The sequence below is a fragment of the Pezoporus occidentalis genome, unplaced genomic scaffold, assembly GCF_034315485.1.
Source record: "Pezoporus occidentalis ecotype Australia unplaced genomic scaffold, CSIRO_AGI_Poc_V1 ctg263, whole genome shotgun sequence".
NCBI classification, from domain to species: domain Eukaryota; kingdom Metazoa; phylum Chordata; class Aves; order Psittaciformes; family Psittacidae; genus Pezoporus; species Pezoporus occidentalis.
In genome coordinates this window covers 126871-151385 of record NW_026914534.1, presented here as the reverse complement: position 1 = coordinate 151385, position 24515 = coordinate 126871, and the positions used below count along the sequence as shown (strand labels likewise).

At 45.3% G+C, this 24515-nt stretch overlaps 3 protein-coding genes across 6 annotated transcripts in view; 1 reads left to right on the top strand and 2 right to left on the bottom strand.

Annotated features, from left to right (window-relative positions):
- GSG1 (germ cell associated 1) overlaps window positions 1–1729 on the top strand; it is a 90390-nt gene extending 88661 nt beyond the window's left edge. For all 4 annotated transcript variants that reach the window (XM_062624157.1, XM_062624155.1, XM_062624158.1 and 1 more), the window contains one exon: window positions 545–1729. In XM_062624157.1, the coding sequence (XP_062480141.1) occupies window positions 545–860 (316 nt within the window). In that variant the 3' untranslated portion in view covers window positions 861–1729. The remainder of the gene's footprint in view (window positions 1–544) is intronic.
- LOC134166482 (histone H2B 5-like) overlaps window positions 1–24515 on the bottom strand; it is a 218780-nt gene that overhangs the window by 82713 nt on the left and 111552 nt on the right. The gene's annotated exons all lie outside the window — the stretch shown is intronic.
- Window positions 1666–23488, bottom strand: FAM234B (family with sequence similarity 234 member B). The gene is made up of 13 exons (XM_062624153.1): window positions 23344–23488; window positions 16901–17293; window positions 15861–15959; window positions 14078–14266; window positions 12433–12563; window positions 11631–11778; window positions 11136–11277; window positions 10353–10496; window positions 6806–6887; window positions 6422–6577; window positions 5697–5814; window positions 4329–4555; window positions 1666–3912 (listed from the first exon to the last, which is right to left on the bottom strand). Exons 1-13 carry the CDS (start codon window positions 23378–23380, stop codon window positions 3907–3909), a joined length of 1872 nt encoding a protein of 623 aa, XP_062480137.1. The 5' UTR covers window positions 23381–23488; the 3' UTR covers window positions 1666–3906.

Below are 24515 nucleotides of genomic sequence, written 5' to 3'. Positions count from 1 at the left end.
GCTTATGTGCCATAACTGGCTTGAAAAACAGTTGGATGAGCCTTGCGAGTGCCCATGGAAAGTGCAGGCTCAGTTTGCAATGTTGCACTGATGATGACCACATTGATTCTTAAGAATTAAACACTCCAGTGCTATGTGCCAGCCATGGACCTCAAATGTCAGTGTGGCCATCTGATGATGCTTGTGTCTGATATCTAGGAAGACACTGAGCAGCCCTGTAATATAGAACTTACTTTCAAGCTGTGCTGTCCTGCTCTAACCAGTTACAGACTTTCCTACTGCCCTTCTTATTTTCCCTGTATCCCTCCCTTCCCTGTGACAGGCTGTTGTGAAGGCCACCAGTATTTACCCTGCTGATTTAAGAAGGATTTTGCGGTGGAATAACCCCTAGAACTGTAATGCTATGAGCCTTAGTCTTTCTAGTTCATGTCCATGCCCAGCAGCTCCTGCCTGGCAGGTCAGGGTGTATCACAGTGCATGCAGTTCAGTTCCTTACACTACTTGGCTTCTCACAGCATGTGCTATTCTTGTGTCTGTCTTGCAGCATGGCCTGGGTTTCCTTCACCTGCTGCATGGCCTCTGCTGTCACCACTCTCAACACCTACACCAAGACGGTGCTGGAGTTCAAAAGGAACCACATCAAGGGCTATGATGGGTGCTTCAAGGATCAGCCTCAGCACCACCAGTGCTTCATACAGCGGCAAATAAGCAGCTACTATGGGCCCCAGGACAAGCCCCTCCATTCAGTCTCTGAGGGAGTCGACTTCTACTCTGATCTGCAGCAGAAAGTGCTACAGCGGGAACCAGAGCTGGATCTGGATGAGGTCTTGGGACAGACAATCGGGGAGGACCATTGTTAGGGATGAGTGCACAGGGGCAGAGCAGTGGGGTCTAGGAAGCACAAGAGCTCTGAGCCAAACACTAGAACCAGTGTTATCAAGTTCTTGGGGAGCTCTTTCTCTACAGTTCAGGGAGTGAGAAGGTGGGCACTGGGACAGGGCAACAGCAGTGTCAGGCGGTAGCAAGGTAGGTCCTCCCCGATCACAGTTTGACTGGTGTCCTCATCTGGGAAGGGTGAAACCAGAGGGACGTGTTGTTGGTGCCAGCTGTCTCTTCAGACTTGCAGACAGTTGAGGCAATTGTCCTAATCCCAGCACTATTGTACCTGGGAATAGATAGCACCATCCAGCTAGCAAATTGCAGTGCTGGGCCTATTTGGATGGTGTCACACTGACCTTCCAGCAACCCCCGGTTCAGTGTTAACAGTGAAGAGCACTGGTGCTCTTACTGACTGGCTGTAATCCTCTCTGAACACCTTGTTCGTTCTTCATATTTAGGCCCAACCTCCTCTGCTCCCTGCCCCCAGATTTAAAGTGCTGCTGCAATAGGAATGGGGAATTGCTTTCAGACATCTTTCTCCTCCTCTTTCCTATTTCTTACTCCCACATGACGCTTTCTTGTTTTTTGCCCCAAAATCTCTCATTCTGTGGCACTTTCCTGCCCATCTCTTTCTACTATGCTCCTCCACAACCTTTAAGGATCCTTGGCTGGGCTTTTGCTTTTTCCTTCATTTCATCTGTCCCCTTCTCCCTATTGTAAAAATACCACAAACAATCCCCAAAACAAGCAAACTCATAATCTCCCACTGATTCACATGACACATGATGCTGTACATGGTATTTATTTGCTCCACTGCAGTTCACAGTTCAAATACATTTTCCCAACAATATACAGACAGACTCTTTATTCACAGTGGGGATGTGTGTGCGGGCAGGGTGAATTCACATTATGGAGGAGCTAACATAGCATCATAGAATCATGGAGTGGTTTGGGTTGGAAAGGATCTTACAGCTCATCTAGCTCCAACCCCCTGCCATGGGCAGGGACACCATCTGCTACACCAGGTTGCTCCAAGCCCCATCCAGCCTGGCCTTGAACACTACCAGGGAAGGAGTAGCCACAGCTTCTCTGGGCAACCTGTGCCAGTGCCTCACCACCCTCACAGTAAACATCACTGCACTCAAATACCAGTTCTCTCAAGAAGAACCTCAGGAGAATAACTACTTCAGGTAACAGTCACTTCACCTTTCCCAGCAAGGTGGTGGCTAAAGAGGGAAGGGGACTCCTATTTAATCCTTGTTACTGGTCCTCACACTTTCAGTCCCTGTTATGCAGCTGTATTAACTGACTATATATTATAAATACTAACCCCTGTATGGAAGAAAAAGCCAGGCCTGGAGACATTGCTACAGTTGGGCTAATATATACAAAGCTATTTACACAAAAAAAAACATTAAACCTATACAAACTGTTCACAGGCTCTGACATAAGGAGTGGAGGGCCCAAGAACCAGCCTTAGGGCTTACAGCTAATCCTGAAGGGAAATCCTGGAAACTTTAAAACTTTATATGGAGAAGCAGGGATAGCAAAGAGAGAGTGACATAGCAAGGAGAGGTGTCGAGAGCCCAGGAGAGTAAACCCATGGTAAATGTGTTTATCTGGAGGGAGAGTCGAAGTCTTGCCATCACCTCACCACTCAAAGGGAAGCATGGGGAGGTTGGAAGGGCATGTGTCAGCAGGAGAACAGAGGAGTCCTTTGCAATTCTCATCTCGTCCTGGTTCTGCCTAATGTCAAAGGTCAGACCTAGAAAGGCATACTAGGAAAAGAGTTCCTATGCTGTCCTGTACTGTGGGAAGCTGCTGAGGCAACAGAGTGGTTGCTTTCATATGGTCATTTCCAGTCCAAGAAGATACATATAAATGCTCTGCAACTACAACACAGGAGACTGATGGCACACTCAGAGGCACACTTCAAAGCACTAAACATATTATGAGCAAATGTGCCCTGGGGGTAGCCTGTTCCTCCTGGAACTGCACACAGGGCTGGGCTGGCAAGGGAATGGTAATGCTAAGCCCAGAATATGGGTTAACTGCACAGAAAAGCTTTCCAATTCTGCCTCCGCCTGAGCTCTAAACCCTGAAGCAGTGGTGCAAGAATCAGCTTTGCTATGACTGTATCTAGTGTTATCTTTACAGTGCTGGGGGGATCTGCTGGGAACCTATCCCAAAAGGACTGTGATGCTTTTGCAAAGGACTCTGTCCATTGGACTGCAGTGTGATGTTACAGTGGCATTTTGCGTTTATAAAAAGCTTAGCAATGGATATAAATGTGAACCTTTTGCTTCTACATCACCCACATGAACCTGTCGTGAACTTGGAACTGCGGAAAGAAATATACAAGTGCAAGAGCCAGCAAATGCTGTGGGAACCATCTTTCTCTAGATTGGGTAATTTAGCCAGAGACCTAACATGTTTGTGAGTTTGGAGTCAGAATGGAGAAGAGGGCTGAGAGCGCAGGAAAGGCTGTAGACAAGATTAGCCCTGCAGGGGCCAGACAGAGGCTTCTGTCCAAAAATATAAAAGACTAAAGCAGATGGTGCCTTTAGCCACACCATTTGCCTTGAGTCATAATGGCCACTCTAGGCCTAGAGCTTGTTTGACTGTCTGGGAATACTGTTTGGACATAAAAAGGAGTGTCCTAAATCTCATTTATAAATTAAACATACAAAAAATATACATATATTTTATAAATTGATACATATATATATAAAACCTGGGGGTTTATATATATATGTATATAAAATCTAAATTCACATTTCTGTGTCACCTGGAGGGAAGCATGCAAGAACAGCATATGGATGGGGAGATGCTGAACAAAGTTCCTCTGGTACAGGACAGGTCTGCCTTGGACAAACCTGCCTCAAGCAGCAGTCCCCACAGAGCTGTAGAAAGGGGAAGTGCTTTTAGCCCCTGTTTCCTCTACCCAACAGTTTTCCTGAAGATCCACAGCTTCCTGTGTTCCCCATACAGGCCACGCGTCCAACCAAAATCTGAGGAACCAGCAGGCTAGAGCTGGAGAAGGAAAGACAAACAAAAAACATAAAGTCAAAACCTATTATCATAAAGTCTGGTAGAGAAAAGTGACAATTCATAGGTCAGCAATTGAATCTGGGCACCTGTCTGCCCATGTCAAAACAAGTGACCTCTGTCCCACCTCTCTGTTCCCTCTGTGAATCTCTCAGTTGCTGATCCCTGGTTCTATCTAAGCTACCACTCCTTGTCCAACTGTCAAAGTACAGTTAGACCTCACAATCTGTGCAGTTTAAATTCAAAAGGGACAGCCAGTCTTGTGCAAGTCTCTCTGCATTCAGCAAAGCCTCTGCAAACATCCTCTCTGCATTACAAAGAGCACCTAACTGTGTCTGTAGGAAAGAGATCAGATGTTTTCAACGGTCTGTATTTCATTAGGGATTCCCGTGCAATCTCACCCGGTGAGGAAAGTCAACAAACTTCAGCCGGGCAAGAAATCTTCTCACTTCTCCACGGCTGATTTGGGGAGAAGTGGTGTCCTTCAGCCAGACCATTCGACCTTGGCTCATCATGGCCCACTTCAGGCCCAGCTTGCTGACTGAGAGAAATCCTGGCTGTTTTTCAGAGGTTGCAGTTGTTGTCACAGTGATATGAAATGCATCCTTCTGGAGGTCGTTAATTCCAACTAGTCCATCAGAAAAGGGCAAGAAAATACTGGTGAGGAGTAAATGATTATGTTTCTTCCAAAATAAATCTTACAGTCTTTACTCAGTCAAAACATGCACTAGACTGAAGGTATATTAAGTTTGCCTTTACAATTGCATGTACCTCAATTAATCAGAGAAAATAATTTTAAGTTAAAAATTTTCCATAGAAATAAATTGAAATTTAGATCAGAAATAAAAAGATATGGTTCTAGGAGACGTTTTGGAGCTTGACATAGAGATGCACAAATTTCATGAATGCAGCTCACTTTCAGAGAGCTTTCCTTCTCACACCTCTTAGCAGCTACTGTTTAATCACTATAGAGCACGAGCAAGTAGGTTCACTCCAGTCACTGCAAAATAATCTGTACGGACCTCAGGAACTGCAGTTTCTAATAAACTCCTCTAAAAATTATATTCTATTTGCTCTTGACTGAGCTGTGTTTTTTGATACAAACCCAAATAGCTGTATCATTATGTAGCAGCTTTTCTATGCTTCCTGGCCCACTGGACTCTGTGCTGGATGAACTGATCTTCTATCCCAAATGCTGCCATGCTCAATAAGCTGGCTGTTGGCTGAACTGCTTTAGAAAGAGCAAGGAAATCCAACAGGGACTGTACAGTCCTGTACAGGTGTTAAATCCAGATCCACTTTTCCCTGAAAACACACATTTAAATATTTTGTATTTCCCCGTCCAAAAAGAAAAATGAAGAAAGAGCACAGAGCACAGCTGCTTCCCCTGGGAGCAGAAGACAGCCAACAAAGGCAGAAGCGTACCTTGAGGTGACAGAGAAAAGTTTTATAGTGATTCTTCAAGCACTATCTTAAATCACAAATAGCTCCATGGAAAGCAAGGAAACTTCTCTGGCGTAAAACATTCATGAAATCGAACTCGGACCTTTCCTTGCTTAAACATGTGCAAGAAACTTTGTGGTTTTTTTATCTGCAAAGTAGGGTTTGGACAAGACCAAATAACATGAATCTTACTTCCCATTGCTGGCCTATGTGTGGTGGACCTCAGGTGCTACCTTTAAAGGCTTAACTACACCCCACTGTTTCCCACAGCTACCTCTCCCTCCATATTTCGCTTAGCCGACAGTTTCTCCTCCATCTGTACTCACCTGCTGAAGCAATGACTTTGTCTGTTGCATTGGTGAGGTCCAAAAGGACTGTAGGAAAAACAGGATGGAGGAGATAGAGGTGGTGAAGCCCTGGGTGCTCAGGTCTGGGACCAGGATGCTGTTGGAACCAAGGACAGACAAAAACCTTACAACTGTCTAGCAAAGAGGAGTCTAGCTTTGCTGAAGAAATAAAGATGTTTTCTGACACTGTGCTGTCTTTATATGGATCAGAGAATCAAAAACTCTATGGTCCTACACAGATTAAATCCTGTAAAGTTTTTATTTCTAAAACAGAATCTGTTCCACAAGTTCTCTTTGGCAAGGCTGATATCTGGCTCTGTCAAAGACAGCTTGATGGGCTACAGTCTAGAAGTTCTGAGTACCCATGCTGACCTGCATGCCTGCATGCAGAGGAAAGCTCTGGGGCTGGGAACAAATCTGCAGTAAAAATATCTCAGTTGCAGAAAAAAAAAACATTAAATTCACACAGAAAGTTTTGGTTTTGTGGATGCAAACTTTCTGTCAATAAAGCTTTCTGGTGAAGACTTAGCACACAAAAACTTCTGTCTTCAGGCTCAGAGAAGTCAAAAGTGTCAAGAGGAAAAGATGTCCCTGACAGCCTTCTTATACGGCAGGTTTAAAGTTCAATTACATTAGGAATAAAAGGCAGAGACTCTATATGTCTCACAGACAAACTTCAAAGTGAAGAAAGGATGCCTGCTCACCAAACTTTGTAACACAGGCTGCGCTGCATCAGCCCAGAAGAGAAAAACAGACTTCTTGTCCAAAGTCATGACTGACAGTGCATCGAGTTGTTGCTTCTGCCATGGCAGTTCCTGGTTCCAAAGAGGGAGGCCAGATTTGCCATCCACCACCATCACCTCAAGACAGGGAAGAGATCTAGCATTAATGGGTGTCCAGGTATGGGCATGCAGAGTCCCCTTGCAGTTGCATGGTCTGTGCTGTTCCATTTCATGCCTGTGACCACACAGTGGTTAAGTGTCAGCACAGAAACAGAAAGAGCAAGGAGCAGGGAATGCCTGTCCTTTTGTACCCAACCTCCCTCGCTCCTATGCTGCCATTGCCCTCCTTGCCTTTACTTGTTTTACCTTTTTGTTCCCATCTCCGGTCTGTGCTTGCAGCAGGAAGTCCAGAGTTTGGTCAGCACTGAAGTAACCTGGTACGGGCTCGCTGCAAATTTGGAAAAAGAATCACTCAGCCCCATGGCTGAAAAACAGGGATTTCAGATGGAGGCAGCACCGTTGCTTTCATCCTCCATTTTGCCTCTTGAAAAGGTAGGATTTGCCATGCTAAATAAGAGCTTTCATCCACTCAGAACTGTTCTGACAGACCGAAAGTATTTGTTGGTGGATCACAAAAGTGAGAAATGATCAAGCAGCCCATGGTGCTTGTAACCCATTCTTCAGAGCTGTCTGGGGGCGAAATCCCTTGCTGGGCTGTGTAGATATGCGTTTACCACCCTGTGACATGACTCTCTATTACTCTCTCCTTAGCATGAGAACCTGCACAGTTTTGCTACAGTCATAAAAAACTACCCAGCCCTCTCAAAATGCATTGGTAGATTTGACCTCCTGCTGCAAGTATATTTCCCAACCTGCCTTAGCTGTGTGAAATGGCTCATAATATACCTTCCGTTAATGTCAGCCCATGATTCTTTGTTTTCTTACTGCCAGCGGTTTTACAAGCCTTTTTATAACCTTCAGCAGTTTAAATGAAGTCCCCTCTCACTCTCTCCCTTCTGGGAGACAGAAGACTATTACCTGAATATCTCTCATAACTGTCTTCAAACCATCTTGCTTGCCTTTGGCTTTCTGAGTCTTAGCTCTTTCTTAAATTCACTACAGCTAGACACATGGATCTAAAGAAGCACAAACGATTCCTCGAGATTCACAGAATCAGAGATTTTATGGCAAGGAAGGTTCATCAGAATATGTCCTCCCTCTTATTGTTTATGACAGATTGCTGTCAATTGCTTGCCAAATAACCAAGTGTCAATAGGCTTACACTGACTAGACTATCCATGAGGTTTGTTATAGAAATACAAAGATGAGATAAATTCATCTCTTCTCGTGACAGTCAGTTCTAATGATTAATCTCACCCAAAGAAACATGCTTCCATTTTCATCTTCTTGAGCATGAATGGCTTTTGCTGCAAGGCACTTGTTCTTGCTATAGCAAGATGAAAATCCCTGTTAGCTCCTATGACTTACACATGCTTATGAACTCATCTGTCAGGGTTCTCTTTCATCACAGAAACACACTGACTTAAATCTTCCATGCTAAAGCTTTTTTTCTAGCCCTTTTCTCCATTTCTTAACAGCTTCCTCTTTAAAATGTGCATACGAGTATGGCTCCTGAACATCAGTATCACAGTACAGCAGTGGCTTGACTATTTATACATACTCCAGCAGTACCATTCACTCTACAGACACCTTTGGCAACCAGAACCAATGCTTTCAGGGCAGTATCACGGGACACTCCTATAGCGTGAAAGCCCTCAAGCAGCAAAAGAAAGTAGTAGGTAGTTGTATCCTATGGGCACAAACTTAAAACCTCTCTTCAGATGCGTCTTATGGTTACAGTCAGACAGCAAATCCCACAGACTGTAGACACACATATGTATTTTAGATGCTACCAATCAACTGAAAAATCCCCATGGCGCTTCCTCAAATGAACCAGAAGGCTAGTAATTATTACTGCCCAACAGTAATCCCCACAGCAACATGCTATTAATCCTCTCTCATCTGAAACATCTATTTACAACACAATTTTCAACTGCTTACTCAATTTCATGGTCTCTGAACTCCCCCCTTGCTTTATGACTACTGATTCGTCTTCATGGTTTTCCAGCGATCTTGTCCAGACCAATCTGGAAATGCAGCACATCTGCAGCAGCCAGGTTGTTTTTCTCAGAGACTGTTCCCAAAGTGCTGGACTCAGTCTGCCTGGCTGGAATGGTGTGCTTGGGCAGGTTTACCAACAAAAAGGGGAGTTCTCACCTGTTTCTGTAAGCTTTGTCTAACAAGAAACTGCATTTCGGTCTGTTTGACTGTGGTTACCCCCTTGAGCTGAATTTGTCCCCCAGCCTGCACTGCTAAAACAGGACTTCTCAAAGTCCTACTTCCCCCAGAAACAAAACCCAAAACCCTCTTACATAAATGCTTGTTCACAATATATTCAGTCTACCAAATTATGTCTCTCTTAATTCTAAGAAAACAGGTAGCCCAGGGCTTTATCACAGTGGCCTTGACCAAGAATTGCTTTTACTGTATTTCAGTGCATATCTGGCAGCTCCTGTATATGTGTTGTACTTTGTCCTTTGGGAGGGGGCACAGAACCATAAAAAGCAGAGCTGGCATGCAGCAATCTGGAATACTAGTTGCTCAGATTGGTTGTGGAGTCTCCATCCTTTGTGATATTTAAAACTTGACAGCACACAGCCCTGAGCAACTTGCACTAGCTGATCCTGCTTGAGCAGGTACCTTGGACCAGGCAATCTCCAGAGCTGCATTTCAACCTCAAACCAACTGTGATTCTGTGAATACAACAGGCAAAGCAGCTTTCAGCTCTTCCTGATTTGAACCCATAGGATTTTTTCAATTTATCAGTGGGTCCACTTAGAAATTTCTTGTGTGTAACTGATTTTACAGCATCTATAAATGGCTTTGCTTAGTCAGTACACACCCTTTAAACTAGACCCCAGATACATCCAGAAGGTCCAGAACTCTGGACCCAAAACACCTTTAGCCCTTCTCTTCTCCCCATAGTATGATCCACTAGACATAAGCCATTCCTAAAAGCCATTGCTAATGTCATCCATCAGACCTCACGAATGTGGCCATTATCTGAATACCAAACCTAGATAAACAACTATTTTTATGCTTAATGAAGTTCCAATGCCTTCTTCCTATAGATGCTTTTGACAGGTAACACTGAGCTGCTTTCTTCCCTCTAGATAGCAGAGCAAGCAATTTGTTTTTCATGCAATTTCCTTCAATTGTGCCCAACTGCCCTTTTCAAATATTCAATACTGTGCAAGCTGAAATGGATGGTTATTATCAACCCACAAGATCTTGCAAATTACTTAATTTCCATGTGTGAAACGAGAGGATGAGTAGTATTAATTTAGGGTTTACGTTTAGTATAGATGGTGTGCTGACTGAATGAGCTCCAGAATCAGAATGCTCATTTTCAACTTTCAAGGAACATTAAGATCCATTAGCCACACTCAATACACCTTTCTCTAAATACTTAACATCACTAACGCAACAGCTCCTCTCCACTGAGCTGGGAAGTGGCAGCTCGGGACAGGAGTTGGGCTGAATCACACACCAGTAAACCCCTAAATTCCAACACCATGACATTCCCATGACACCAGTGTTGGGTGCCTGAATCAAGCCCCTTATTCATAATCAATCATAATCACACAGCTCAAGTTTCCAGCCTTCTGTTCCTTACTCTCCCTGCCTTTCTCACTTGCTCAGCAACGCATCTGCACACCTACAGTTCTTAGATCTCTCTGCAGATTTGGAGAATTCATCCCAACTGCTTTTTAAGGAGCACATGTGCTTACAAGTGAAAGGCAGTAAATGGTAGAGGAAGAAACAGGGCAGAAAAATACTCCCAGTATGTGACCTGCTGATGTTCTGCAGTTCCAAGGTCCAGCGGGGCTCCAGGTCCTGCCCCCGCAGTAGGATCAAGCCCTCTTTGGTTGTGATGAGCAGACTGCTGCAGTTTGTGTCAGGTGTCTTCATTGTTTGCAGGAACTCAACACCCCCACTGGGACAAATGGAAAGCAGAGAGGAGATTCCAAGGCTTGTATCTGCACATCTCAGCACCAGCTACCTGTCTCCATGACAATTCATCCTACCTAACATTTGAGAACTACTCTTGGAGATGCCCATCTTTTTCACAGTGATGAAGCATACCTTCCTTTGGGGGTTCCTCAGTTAAGTGAACTAAATTAATGTGGGATCTTCTGAACATCTTGAATTACTACACAAAACAAGGAGTTTGTGGGTTCACATTTGTTCCCTCCTTTTATTCATATCCAGGCTGACCCTGACCACACTTTGGCAGTAAAGAAGAATGATCTGAGAAATCCAGGCGCATAATGCTGTACATAGACTGAGCTTCCCAAAGGGACTCTGTTAGCTGGGAACATCTTTTTTTTTTTTTCCCTCCAGATATGTACAGGCATTGGGAGAAATGACAAGAAGCTGAACGGACTCCCTTTTATCATACTTTGAAATTCATACAGGGCACGGGGGAAACAATGGGTTGCCCAGAGTACTGTTATCAATTGTACAATGAAAAGCACAGTACTGAAGGAGAAGTGACCATCTCTAGGAGCACTAAGAGGTGCCTATCCTCCTTTTCCTCTCCCAGCAGAAGCAAGATGACACGTCCACTTCCTACCTGTAAATGTCAATGAGCTCTGACAGGTTGACAGATCTGCGCTTTTCCCACTCGGGTTCCTCCTGCTGCAGCATTGCAGAAAAGCTGTCCCGGTTTCTGGCTTGAGTAAAGAGATCCCTCAGGGCAACTGCTTGAATATTACCTGCCAGGAAGAGTATAGATGAAGAGTCCTGCCTGCAAAAGTTAGCACCCTAGTAGTACAGAAGGTGCTTGGAACAACTGCAGTTGTAGTACAAAACAAATAAATGCCCAGAGCTGGAACATCCCTGGCATTGATGTGCCTTTGGGAAATTCCAAGGTATTCAAGACTAGTAGGTATTGGTGCTCATGTACTTTTCTCCACCACGGCAGTGAGACTTGTTCCCATGCCCACTACTCCTAGCTTTTACAGCAAAAGGCATGGTCAAAATACCCCAGGGATTCTTTGGGCCATTTTAAGTAAAATTAATGTTTTCTCAGTAAGGTGAAGTGCTGCAGAGGCAAGGTGCATCTTACCAAAACCAAACAGGATGTAGATGGCTCCCCGACTGGTGATGTGGACTTGGGGACCAATCACTTTCCCTTCCCCATTGGTGCTGTACCTCACAGGCCCACCCAAAGCAGTTCCAGTCTTTCCTGACACCAAGATGAAAAACACATCAGGCTGCAGAGACATATGTAGAAAATTTTATCAGTGCTTTCATACACTTGTGCTTTCAGAATCTTCCCCTGTCCCCCTAGCATGAAGCTCTGTTGTTCTTTCCCCCCACAGCAAGGTCTAGCTAGTGGTCTCTCCCTCTGGCTTCCTGGGCATCTTACATTTGTTCTTTTCTCTTGACTGCAAATGCATCAGAGATGGAAAGGACTTCAAAAACCTGAATTCCTGTAACAATATTGATGCTAGAATTTTGGAGGAACGAGCACAGAGGAAATCCACATCAGCATTAATCACACAAGTATTTCTTTTATATAAGCTGAATCCTCCTTTCTCCAGAGATTTATCTCAACATGGCTCCCTATGCTGCTGCTAAACAGCAACTCAAACCACGACTTCACTGAACAGAAACAGGTAATTCTCAAGGGGTGAATAATAACCCTTCTGTTCATTCCCAGTTGACAAGAAATGCAGGTAGTATTGTTATTGCTTGATCTCAGTGCTCTGACCTCTTAAAAGGAAAAACATGCTTTCCAGGGACATGCAAGGGAATGAAAATGAGGGGCTCATGCAGCTCCTGTTATAGCCTTTCCAGATCAGGCTCCCTGTTCTTCCTCTACATAGTCACAGTCCTTTCAAACCTTGAGCAGTTATACGCTGTACCTGTGTCTCTTTGAGAGCCAGAACAACAATATCCCTAAAACCATCTCCATCTACATCTGGAAGAGTTGCAGCTGGTGCAGCCAAGATCCCACTTGAAAGGTGGATGGAATTCAGAGTCCAGATGGTCTTGCCTGTGGAAAAACAGGATGAAAGATGCCTGAAGCACTTGGAGAACCAGCAGGCATCCCCAGAGGGTTCCACAAAACCTTATTGAAGGAGGGAGCAAGAAAGGTTATTTCTCCCATTCTCTGAGAAGAGGAAAGACAAGGCCAGAGACTGGGACAAGCTGTAGCAGGAAGCAAAGTCCTTTCCCCAGCACTTCTGCAGATTGTCTTTGAGTCATGCCTTAAGTCCTGCTGCTCTTCCTTCTTAGCATCTCTCTAGAAAGTCCTGAGTGCAAAACAGTTCCTGAAATAACACAGAATATTTGAGGTTTGCTCTTGGAAAGAGAACCTAAATGCAAGTGCTGCTCTGCAGCACAGCAGTTGTTTCCCTCAGCCAACAGTAAAGTATGTAGGTAGGTGCCAGGAAAGGGAACAGATGGGCAATTTTGATATTCAAAGTGCAAATTTGTGTGTCTGTTAAATTCCCATCAGCAAATAGCCCTTCCAACATGGCATGCTCACTCTGCCTCAGGGTGAAAGCATGTTAGCAGACGTGATGTCAAATGGTTCAGCAGTCCAGCATGGCCCCAGCTGGAAACTCAGTAAAACCTGATCTTAGCAAATTGGCAAATAAATACCCAAAAAAGGCAAAACGAAATTAGGTGATTTTATTTTTCCATGATTCTTTTGCCAATACTTCTGCTTTTTCAGTCAGAATTTAAAAATGCTTTGCTGCTGCTGCTGCTCCATAGGGTAGAGTTTTCCCCTACATGACAAAAGCAAACCAAAGACCAGACCTGCAAACACTTGTGCATATTAATAACACTACTACTGCTGACAAAGGAGACAGCCTATGGTCCTTCCTATGGAAACACTGTGCAAGAAATCTGGTCCTTAAAAGAATTTGAAAGCTTTGGCACTCATTGACTACATTTGTCACTTAAAAACAAGGTTTCTTGTATGTCTCCACTCTCCGTTCTCATTCCAAAAACTTCCCTATACCTACCTATGAATATTTCTGCCAGTGAATTAATGTGGTAAACCAAACAGCAATCAGAGAATGGAGGTGCACATGATCAACTGATTAAAAATGCAGTATTCATTCACATCTAATCAATCCTTTTATGAGCCTAATTTCCTTGGAAGGCTTCCTGGCTGTAGCACATGTCCTTATATAACTTCTCCAAGAATGGTTTTCAGCTTTTCAGTGCTGTTATGTAAATGCCAAGTTGTACTAAAAGGTTAATGTTGATGAGAACGGACCTTACATAGCCCTTATGCCATGGGGATGCTACAGAGTCAGATTAAAACTTTGAAATGTTCTGAGATGGTATGATGAAGATACTTCCACAGAGCTGCAACGGTTTGGATTTTCTTATCCTGTGTAACTAGAAACTCATTACTGTTTCTACTCCTTCCTGTGTATCACTAGATAGCAGCCACTCTGAAGTGCCAGCACGAAATCATTCATGTTTATTAGCCCTTTAAAGAAAACAAAAAGACCAGTAGCATATTTCTAATATGCTGGTAGTTCACTCTACCTGTGGAGGCACTGAGAAGGCTGAGGAATTTTGATGTTCCCGTAACAAGGCAGACAGGCTCTGCAGGTGCCCCCAGTGACAGACCTTTGCACTGCACACTCCTTGTCTCCTCTGGAAGCTGGATGGACCACAGGGTGCTGCCATTCATACCAGAAAGGGCCACCACAGTTACAGAGGGCCTAGAGACACCTGGAAGAAGCAGGAAAGAGAGAGAGGCTATGTCCATGCTGCCTTTGGTCTTTCTGCTTGAGTTCCAGCTCTAGCTCCTAGAGCTGAGTAGCTCAAGTGAGCCACATCCACACTGCCTGAAAGCAAAGGTCAAATCCCACCCCACAGCAGCGATGTCCAGACAAGGTGGGCTGTCAACCAATAGCACAATCATAGAGGACCTGAGCTCACAGCAAGAAATGTGATCAGCTGGGCACAGAGGAACCAAGATCGTGGAGATCACCTGCTCAGTTGTGCTGACTTCCTGGTGTGAAATGTACTGCTGTCAAACAAGACTGATTGACTGATCCTTCCAATCCCCTCTCCCGCTAGCACCAAGGGGTAACCTTGAGTGACTGCCAAGACAGATGCCACCTCATGTGAAAGTCCTGGGTTCTTTCTAAATCTGGAGCAGAAGGTGGTGATTTGCAATGAGAGTTTTTGCCCTTTTTCTTTCCAAATGAGTTTTATTATTGTGGAAAACAGACTGAATGCAAATAATTGGTGTCCCTCAGGGGTCTTTTCTTAATTCACGAGTTAGCACAAAGTAACTGTAAAAAAAAAAAAAAAAAGCTCTACGGTGCTTTGATGGACTCTTGGCTTTGATACCAAATGCAAGCAACTTTTACTTCAGCCTGCTCACAGACATAACTGTGATTACTGTAATCTCCACACGGAATGGTCCTATCACAACTGAAGATAAACTCCCATACATTTCAAAATAACAACAGTCCCAGTTGACTCCTAGCAAAACATGTGACCTGACTACACAAAAGGCATATCTGTGCCACTGACTAAAAGCAAGTCTAAGCCCACTCTCTAAACCAAAACCCACTCTCTCCTCAAACTGAGGAGCAGCTGGTTAATGCTAGGGGGTTGCCCCAGCCCAAGTTCTCTTCATTGGGTTGGCAGGGACCAAGCACAACTAACAATGTCATAACTCACTCCATCAGGTATCTATTCCAAGCTTATCCCTACTTGACACTGTGTGAATGCTTTTGCACTAACTACAGGAGGGCTGACGTCCAGCTGTGTGTGTTTAAGACTGTGATGGGTTTACACCAACTTTAATGCCTGTTTTTTGTCTTCCAACGTAGCTGTAGTCCAGGATGCAGCTAGGTACAACTAGCTACATTCAGAGCATGCTGAGAACTGTACACGTTCGTGATGAAAGATAAATACTTTTGCGATGGGCTTACAGAGATGCAATAAAGGGGGAAAACTCCCACCTTATTTCTAATTGCTGTTTGAAGAGCCGTGCTTTCTGATCACTTTAGCTCTGTCCACAAATCAAGTGTGCACAAATACAAGACAAAGAGATAGACTTGCCCCAAGATGAGATAAGAGGAAACAGATATCCCTGACCTAACAGGTATGGGAGCACAGGCTTGCAATGAAAATTATAAGCAGCATTACACAAGGACAGGCACAGTCCACCAGCCATTTTAAGTAACTCTGAAAAAAGCAACGCAGTGGATTTGCAGTGGCAGGAACTCTTCCCATATGTACGACAAACATACAAAGGTCTGTACTGACATGTACAGAAAGAGGAATGGAAAGGAGCTGTGGTGCTTACCCATGACACTAGCATTCATCAAGGCAGTGAAGACAATCAGGATGTCAGAGAGCCCATCGCCGTTCACATCATACAGCTCCAGTGGGGATAATACACCACCTGCAACAGCCATAGAGAACCACCACACTGTTGTCAAAAAGGCTACCCAGCCCACTGTGGGAGGCAGGCTGACCCAAAGAGGGACCCAAAGAGGGACTCATGAGCAGCCAAGCCTCACAGAGTCTGCCAGGCACCAATGCCAGGCAGCTCAAACCACACTTCCCACACTTGGGAAGGCCAAAATACAGTATCTGGGTCAGAGAAAGGAAAGGTAAAAAAGAAGGAGCTAATGGAAAAAGATTTGTGCTTCTCACTTCACTTTCCAAAGTGATGTGGAAGCCACATACCTTATGAAAGGCTTAGATTTGGAAGCCAGGGGCAGAAAGCAAGGAGGGAGAGACATATCTAGACCTCGCAGAATTTATTTCACAAACCACTGTTACTTTACTGCAAAAGTCAGAATAAGAGATATTTTAGAAATATTACCAGTGGCCCATATAGGATGACAAAAGATCCCAAATGTTGATTTGTGGATTCAAGCAGGACAAGAAGATGAAAGAAATAAGGTTAGTTAAGCCAGCTAGAAGACACTTCTTTCTATCCCTCTCCTCCTGAACACACCCACACACTTAAGCATGGAGATGCTGCTGAAACCCAGGATGCAGAAAGGGAGATGGTATGTTTTAAAGTGAGCTCGGCCACCTCCATCTGGAACAAAGTGCACCATCTGCACAAAAAGGTGGGATACGAGTCAAAATATTTTTTGGTGTTGACAGAAACAAGATTTTGTGGTACTGTTATCTCCTGATGGCAGATTTCACAGGCCTCAGCTAGAAGAGTGAGCAGGACACAGCCACCTGTCTATTATCTCAGAGCATCTGCAGTGGTGAGGAACGGTCTCTGCTCTGACCTGGCTCTCCCAGATAGGTCTCTCCCACTGATGCCCATCCTGGGAGCTGCCACCTCCCCCACACCAGATGCTGTTCCTGGGGCTTTCTCACCTGTTCCCTGCCCTAGGTTGCGGTTCCACGTGTTATGCAAGTCTCTAGGGGGACAGGGAATTAGAAATGCGCACACCAGCACCAGAATCATCGAGACCACCACAGTGAGCAAAAAGATCGCTGTGCGCAGGTATGGCATGAGGGAGGGAGCAGACTTCTGCTCCAAACTCCCAGCCGCCTCTGCAGGATAACCCTCAGGTGCGCTCTCTGACGTGTGCTGCTTTGTCATCCCAACCTCCACATCAGAGTCAGGGTCCTGCACCTCCTCAGGGGGGCTCTTCCCATTCTTGACTCCCCCGTTCTTCTGGATGTTGAGTACCAGGTCATCTTCACTTTCATCACTATCAGCCTGAGTGAGGGGATCGTATTCCCCAAGGTCCGGGCTCTTCTTTCCTGAGGAAAGAGATTAAGAGAGATGATAAAGCATGAATTCCTCACTTTCATGGGATGTCAGTGTTAAAAAAGGCTGCAGTGGAGAGTGATACAAAGGGGATAACAGAGCAGCCTGCATTTTGAACGGGTCCAAGTGAGAGGTGTGAGAGAAAAGACAGGGTCTCTCCATGTTTCAGAGTAGCAGCTGCAGGAGAAAATATGCCAACAGTTTATTTCCTTGAGATGAAGATGTAAATATATATTACCTATATACATACATGCACACATGTATGTGTGTGTGTGCGTACATATACATATGGAATTCACAGCATTCTGGTACTGTTTGGTTATGAGACACACTGACATGAAGTTATGCTAATGCTCTGAGTACCTAAACTGCAGCATTCTCTTGATTTCAGACACTGAACATCCTTAGCATTTGCCAGCCTCTAATCCTGATACAGACCCTCTTCACTTGTAGCCTGTGTTCTCTGAAGGGGGCCTCCATCTGCAACTCATTTTCTCCCTCCTCATCCTGCCTGGTCCAGACAGCACTGCTGCCTTCTAGTATGCCACATCTGCTGTCCTGCTTCATGAGGAATAGAAGGGATAGAACACTGTGCATGGTTTCTTGCAGTGTTGATAAAAATAGGTATAGAATCCCTGAAGATGAGGGCAAAGTAATTTTGCCTTTTGGGCCACTACCATCCTGGTGTCTGAAGGGACCAGAGCTGCCCTTCTAAGAGACCACCTTCTCTGCATAGCTCAGCACTGTGAGAGCAATTGCTCCAGCCCCTGCAGTAGAAAACTACAGTGCTCCTGCTCTGGTTTCTGCTCCTACCAGAACCGACAGCTTGTGCTTGGCCTTGTCAAGATAAAGAACTTAGTATTGACGCCTTCAGGTGGTGGTGCAAGAAAGCAGCTTAGCTTTAGGTGTCTCCCCCACAGATGCCTGGCACATCTAGGGCTTCTCCCCCAGGCCCCAGACAGATGAAGAGAGCATGACTGTGAGGAGGGCATGTGCAGAGCCTGGCTGTGCATACTCGCCTAAGGCCAGGACCATCTGTTTATCGGGGCAGACTCACTGCCCTGAGCTGAGTGCAGGATCACATCTCAGGGAGCTGCCCTGCACCACCAGGCATGGCCACTGCTCTGATCATTGCAGGGTCTCTGCCTATTTCTCTCTCTCTTATCTCAAGGTAGGATTTTACTATCCTAGATATGTGTCTCATTTCCCTTTGCCAAAAGATGACCCAAGACAGGAGCTAACTTCTGCTCAAAGATGCTCGAAGTGATACACGCAAGGCATAAATAATAAGAATACAAATGCAAGCTGTAACCACTCTCAGACAGTAAGATGATGGGAAGGTTTTGCAGAGTGGAAATTTAAGGGTTTTCATGATTATTATTTCTGCCTAAGTTCATAACATAAACCAGCCTTACTTCTGGTTTTCCAGCTAAAGGCAGACTCACAGTTACAGAGGTACTGTAGTATCTAGTATAACACCCATATTTTGCATCATCTAGAATCTATCTTGCAGCACGTGCATCTCATTTTTTCTCTCATTTCTAACCCCACAAAGGGACCTTCACTCCAACTTCCTGTACCACTTTTAAATGGTCAATATCACTAAAGGCCAAACATCCCACACTAACTGGAGCAGCCACGACAACACACTCATATTGAACAAAGGGAAATAAAAGATATCCAATGAGATCTCATACCTAAATTAGACCCTTTTGAATTAGACGCTTCTACAAAAGACTCACATCAAAACAATCTGGTGCACATACACACTCCAAAAAGCTGTTCCTGGAGAGCACCCAACTAAAAGATATTACATTCCTATGGGACGGTCCAGTGTACCCCTGTGGGACATTGCATTGTTTCACACAGATCTGCCCTAAATATGCATTCAAAGTGTGGATTCTTCAGGAAGTCTTGATAACAATGGCTCCATCCTGCAAACAGCAGAGAAGGCCATGGACCTTGACGACGCACAGCTCTCTGCTCATGGAGCAGTGACAGCACAGTGTGAATTTCCCAGATGTCTATACAGATGTCTATACTTGTGCCGACAAGTTGCTGAAAGAGTACTCAGTGAAAACAAGAAATTCCAGAGACAACTTGCTGGCAGGGTATTTGCAGCTTCTCATCACAGATCCAGATGTGCCAGTTCAAGCCAGGTCAGAGTGGTATTTAAAGCAAATGCTACTTGCCCAAGAGTAAATGCTATGTAGCCGGGAAGTCAAACTCAGGCAATTATGTTAACTTGACTACTCCCAGTTTTGGAAATTGGTGTGCTTTGAGTAAAACAACTGAACAGCATACTTCTACTTCAGATATACTGTCATTCTTTTAAACTATTTTCATTCCAGACAGTCAACCCAGAAGACCAAAGCATGCTGTCCACCCTAGGGGCAACTAAAAGCATACAGGGGAACAAGCTTTACCTGGAACAGTTTTGTTCTGAATCTCTAGGAGGCAGACAGGACCTTGAAACTGTGTCTCACTCACTTCTTGAACTGGCAGGGACTGAGATGTTGGCAACATTGACAGTGGTGTCAACTACAAATGATCTGTAACAGGAACATCTTTTCTACTGAGAACCACTGATGAAAGGCTAAAAAACAGCTACTACACAACAATGACTTAGGGCTTTAGGTGATCTACACAGGAAAGAGTCTATAGAGTTACAGAAGAGCTATAAAGCAGAAAGGTGTTCAGTCATATTTCACAGCTAAGCCTAACCAGGAACCAGAAACTGGCATTCCTTCTATCTTTTCTCAGAAGATCAGTTGTCGTTCTCACAAGGCACAGCCACTCAGTAAAGTCAGGCATAAAATTATAAAATGCCTGGCTGATTTATTTTTTTTAAGCCAACAAAATGGAAAACCCTGTCCTTTAACAATGGCTGTTGGAGCATTCATTGGAAACCCAACTGCGTATCTAATCTCAGAGGATTCAAATGCTCTCCTGCCACTGTTCGGAGAGAGCCCTGTCAAACTGTAGGTGTTTTGGGAATGTGTCTGGAGGGCTGGTGAGGACGTGCTCAGCCTGGCATCCCAAAGTTGTTCTACGCTACAGAGAATACATAACTCATGATTCACCTGGCTGGAAGGAGAGCAGAAGGAATGCACCTTTTCCTCTGAGTTTTAGGTCACTTGCTGTGGGAAGAAGGATACCACACCCGGTATCCATAGTGTGGGAAGAAGGGACAGCTCTTCCACTAATCGCTCCCAAATGATTTTTCAACAGAAAAGTATAAAGAGACATAAACATCAGTAAAGAATGTGTGAAAACAAAGGCAGTCTTACACCACTTGGAGAACTACGATTTATTGAGAAGTGCTCCAGAAGTCAAATTCTTCCCTTTCTGGTCAACGACAAGGTTCAGGCTGGGGAAAGACACTTTGTCCATCAAGAGAAAGCTTAAAGTGCCTCTGCTGCAAATGATCAGCTATCAGAAAATCCAATGCTCCTATGCAGTTTCCAGATTTCCACTGCAAAAGTATAAATGCTAAGAGATATGATCCAGCTTCTTGGTCAAACTCTCACCCTATCTCCTGCACCAATAAACATTGTGTAACCTTCATGATAAATTAGTCCCTGTGCTAAAGAAAAGAGACTCCAGACCTACCTTGAGCAGTTCCGTGGCCTTGTGTATGTACCAGATCTGTATAATTCCCATCTTGCTACTGGTCTTTTGCATAGTGTCTCTTAAGTGTATATAAACCTTGCATCTACTTTACAGGGAAGCAGATCATAGCAGCAAAGTCAGTTTCCCGGCCGCTCTGTGCTATCTCCTACAGGTAAAATAAATAAACTGCTTCTGTTCTGACCTGCTCTAAATCATATCCCATTTTCCCCCATGGTACCAGTGATAAAACCAAGTAACTGTAAGTAACTGTGGCTTGTGGTCTTTGGGTAAGTTACTGGTCATGTCACCCTGGGTTTTATTCTTTTTTCTGCAGCCACTGAAAGAAAAAGCAAATACTGAAGAAGGAGGTTTTCAAAGGGAGAAGAGAGAGAAAATGCCCCAAATACGCTGATTTTCAACAGCAGTTAGACTCTCAACTGCAAATCCCCTATGCATTCGCCTAATAGTATTTTTTGCACAGGCAGCTCTTCCAACTATTGCAACAGAAGAATGCAACCTCTCAAAGAAGAAAATATGACTCGTGAACTATGATTTGGAAAGGAGGCATCTGTGAGGTGATCTGTGTCAGAATCAGATCCCTCTCATAATGAAATACTCATTTCTCGTGCTGACGGCTTGAAAGATATTAATTGCAATCTTTTTTTCTGGTTTTGATTTACTGGAAAGGCTCTTCTTTTGCACTCACTCTGGAGTGAAAAGAGCCGATCATGGACTTTAGACAAGTACAATTTTGAGTGCATTATTCTAATGACGACATACTGGTGCCAGTCTCCTTTGTACTCACTTCATGTTCTGTTGATTTTGCTTTTTTTTTCCCCCCAGCTGGCAGTTGGCAGGCGCCAGTCACTGGGCCTTAACAGACATATCTCTAAGCCCGTGGGGAGATAAGTTGCCACATATTGATGTAATTAATGACATACAGCAGGAAAAAAACAGCACTAGCAACTGGCTTTCTGCTTTCTCATTGCTGTTGAAAGCTGCATTTTTCACCACACAAACAAGGTATGATATATGCAATTCAACCTAAGGACCAATGAAAAGGCAGTTTTCTTAACAGCAGTTGCAAGGTGTGTTCTCTTTTCCAAGTGCCTCCCAACAGCAGATATCAAATAGATCATGCTGGTTCCAGAGTTCCCAGAAGAGACCTGTACTTGTTATTGTACAGTTCCCCAGTGGTCACACCCCAATACACACACTTATAACCACGAGTTTGCACTTCTGCTAAACAAACTTCATGTAAAATATACTCCTTCCCAATCAGACACACATATATAGTTAGGAAGAAACTGATTTGCAAACAAAACTTCTTTGAATTATACATAATAGGCACTACATAAACTAAAAATAATGATTTCCAATATGGGTTACTAAAAGCTGGTGGGAAGGGCTCTAAAGACATTACTGTGATCTTCACAGACCGATGGAAGAGCAAAGTATGAGCTGGCCACTGAGTGCAGCTTCATGGACTGAGGCACTTCAGGACAGTAGTGGTGAGTGTGAGTGGTACCAGGGAGGACCCCTCCTCCAGCAGTGCACAGCGGGAACCTATCTCTGCCCCATAGCTGTCCCAAAGGCAAGACATGGTCAGGAGAAGCAACAATGCACTTTGCCATTAAGTTAATGCAGCCAGGTGCACTGGCACTGTCTTCGGGCCATCCAACAGCAACTATCATGCTCTCAAGATACGATTTTGCAATGTTACTTTCATTCCCTTTTAATCTGCTCACTGAATAGAACGGTTGTTGGGCTGCTGCTCACTGCAGCCTTATCTTTGAAAGATCTGGTTCCTCAACACAATAGTCCCTTATGCTTGAATATGCTTTCATCTCGGTGAAGTTCTCCATCTGGAAGGTATGCAGAGGTGGTAGTCAAGACTTTAAACATTTACCTGGGTAATGCCGGTGGCACTTACTGGACTCCCAGCCTAGTTTTTGGGGGTAAAACTCACCAGGACCGGATCAGAGAAGGACTAAGGCTTTCTCGAGGTGGCTGTGTGACCCCTGTGCCCACTTCTGCGCGGCCTGCGGGCCTAGGCGCCTCCTCCGGTTGAGCCCCACACGGCTCCTCACAGCTCCGCGGCCAGGCCCAAACCCCCCGCCGAAGCACACGATGCTCCCGGAGCCCCAAGGTGCAGCCCTCTCTCTGCCTCGGGACACGGGCAGAGGCCACCAAAATCAGGCCCCACCGCCAGCGCCCCCACGGCGACCGGGCCTGCCCCTCGCCCCAGCCTAGGCCTCTCCCCACATCGGCACATCACCATGGCAACGCTCCCCACCGCCCCCTGGCAGCCACAACGGCGCCTCCCTGCCGCCGGGCTCATACCCGAACGTGGCTGCCACGGCCTGGCCCAATCCGGCCTGATTCAGCACGGTCCAGTGCATCCCCCCTCCCGCGGGTGCAGACCCCTTACCCGGCAGCTTCAGCGCCCGCGACAGCACCGTAGCCATGCTGGAGAGGCGCAGTGCCCATGCGCTCCACCCCTCTCTTTCCCCACGCCTTCCCGCTGCCTGCTGGGAGTTGTAGTTGTGTGGTGACAGAGGCTCCCCACACGCGCACACCCCAAGCCTAGCGGGGTCTCATAGCTGCGTCGCTTCTCGCCCCAGCGGTCTCCCTCCATTGGGACAGAGGGATAAAGGTGGCGGGGGGCAGCCCGGGAAGCCCTGTCACAGGGAGCTCGGTGGGAAGGCACAGGTGGGAGGGCCTCTCCCCATGGGGCTGCGCCTGCCGGGAGCCAGAAGGCCTGAGGGTGGGATGGGGCAGGGGTCTGCAGCTGGGAGTGTTGCTCTCCCGCAAACACCGGCTGCGCAGTTGGCGTAAGTTTGGGATTCCCACCGAAACCGAAGCACTTCACTGGTTCCACTGATCTTTATTTCCTCCCTGTTATTTTACAGGGGCAGAGATCCTGAGGGCGGTGGGGGGCTGGTGTCAACAAGCTGTAACAAAGGACAACCCAGGTTTCTACAGCCTGCATGACTCTGCTGGGCACAAACATGCAAAAATAGGCTTGTGGTCCTAAGGGATTTACACAGAAAGTGAAGTCCTTTGAGTTGTTCTTGGTATAAATATATGCCCTCATTCTTGGGAAGTTTTTGGTTGGATTAAATCTGACCTACTCACTTTGTTTTATTTTGCAATGGTTTTGGGGTTGGTTTGTTTTGTTTTTTTGTTTTGTTTTGTTTTGGGTTTTTTGTTTGTTTTGTTGTTGGTGGTGGTGGTTTGGGATTGTTTTTCTTTGCTTAATTACAGAAGACTGCCAGGGCATTTTCCAAAGCTGTCCTCAATCTTCAACACAGCCTTCCGAAATAAATGGAAAAGTGAACTCTTCCTTTCCCACAATGGGGATGTTGAACAAGGAGGGTTTTGTGGCTTCCCCAAAGCCACAAGGCTCCAACTTCCTAATTTCCAGGCCCATACACGAGTCATCCAACACCACCACTTTCAAGTCATTGTTTGTATGAGAGCTCTCAAGGCTGACTCCTTGAAGAAGAGAAAGGCATATTGGCTAAATACATCAAAAGAGAGTCCAACTGGCTAAAGAACACGTTGGGTTTCCTCAGCATCTGCTGCTGCTGTTTTCCCCTG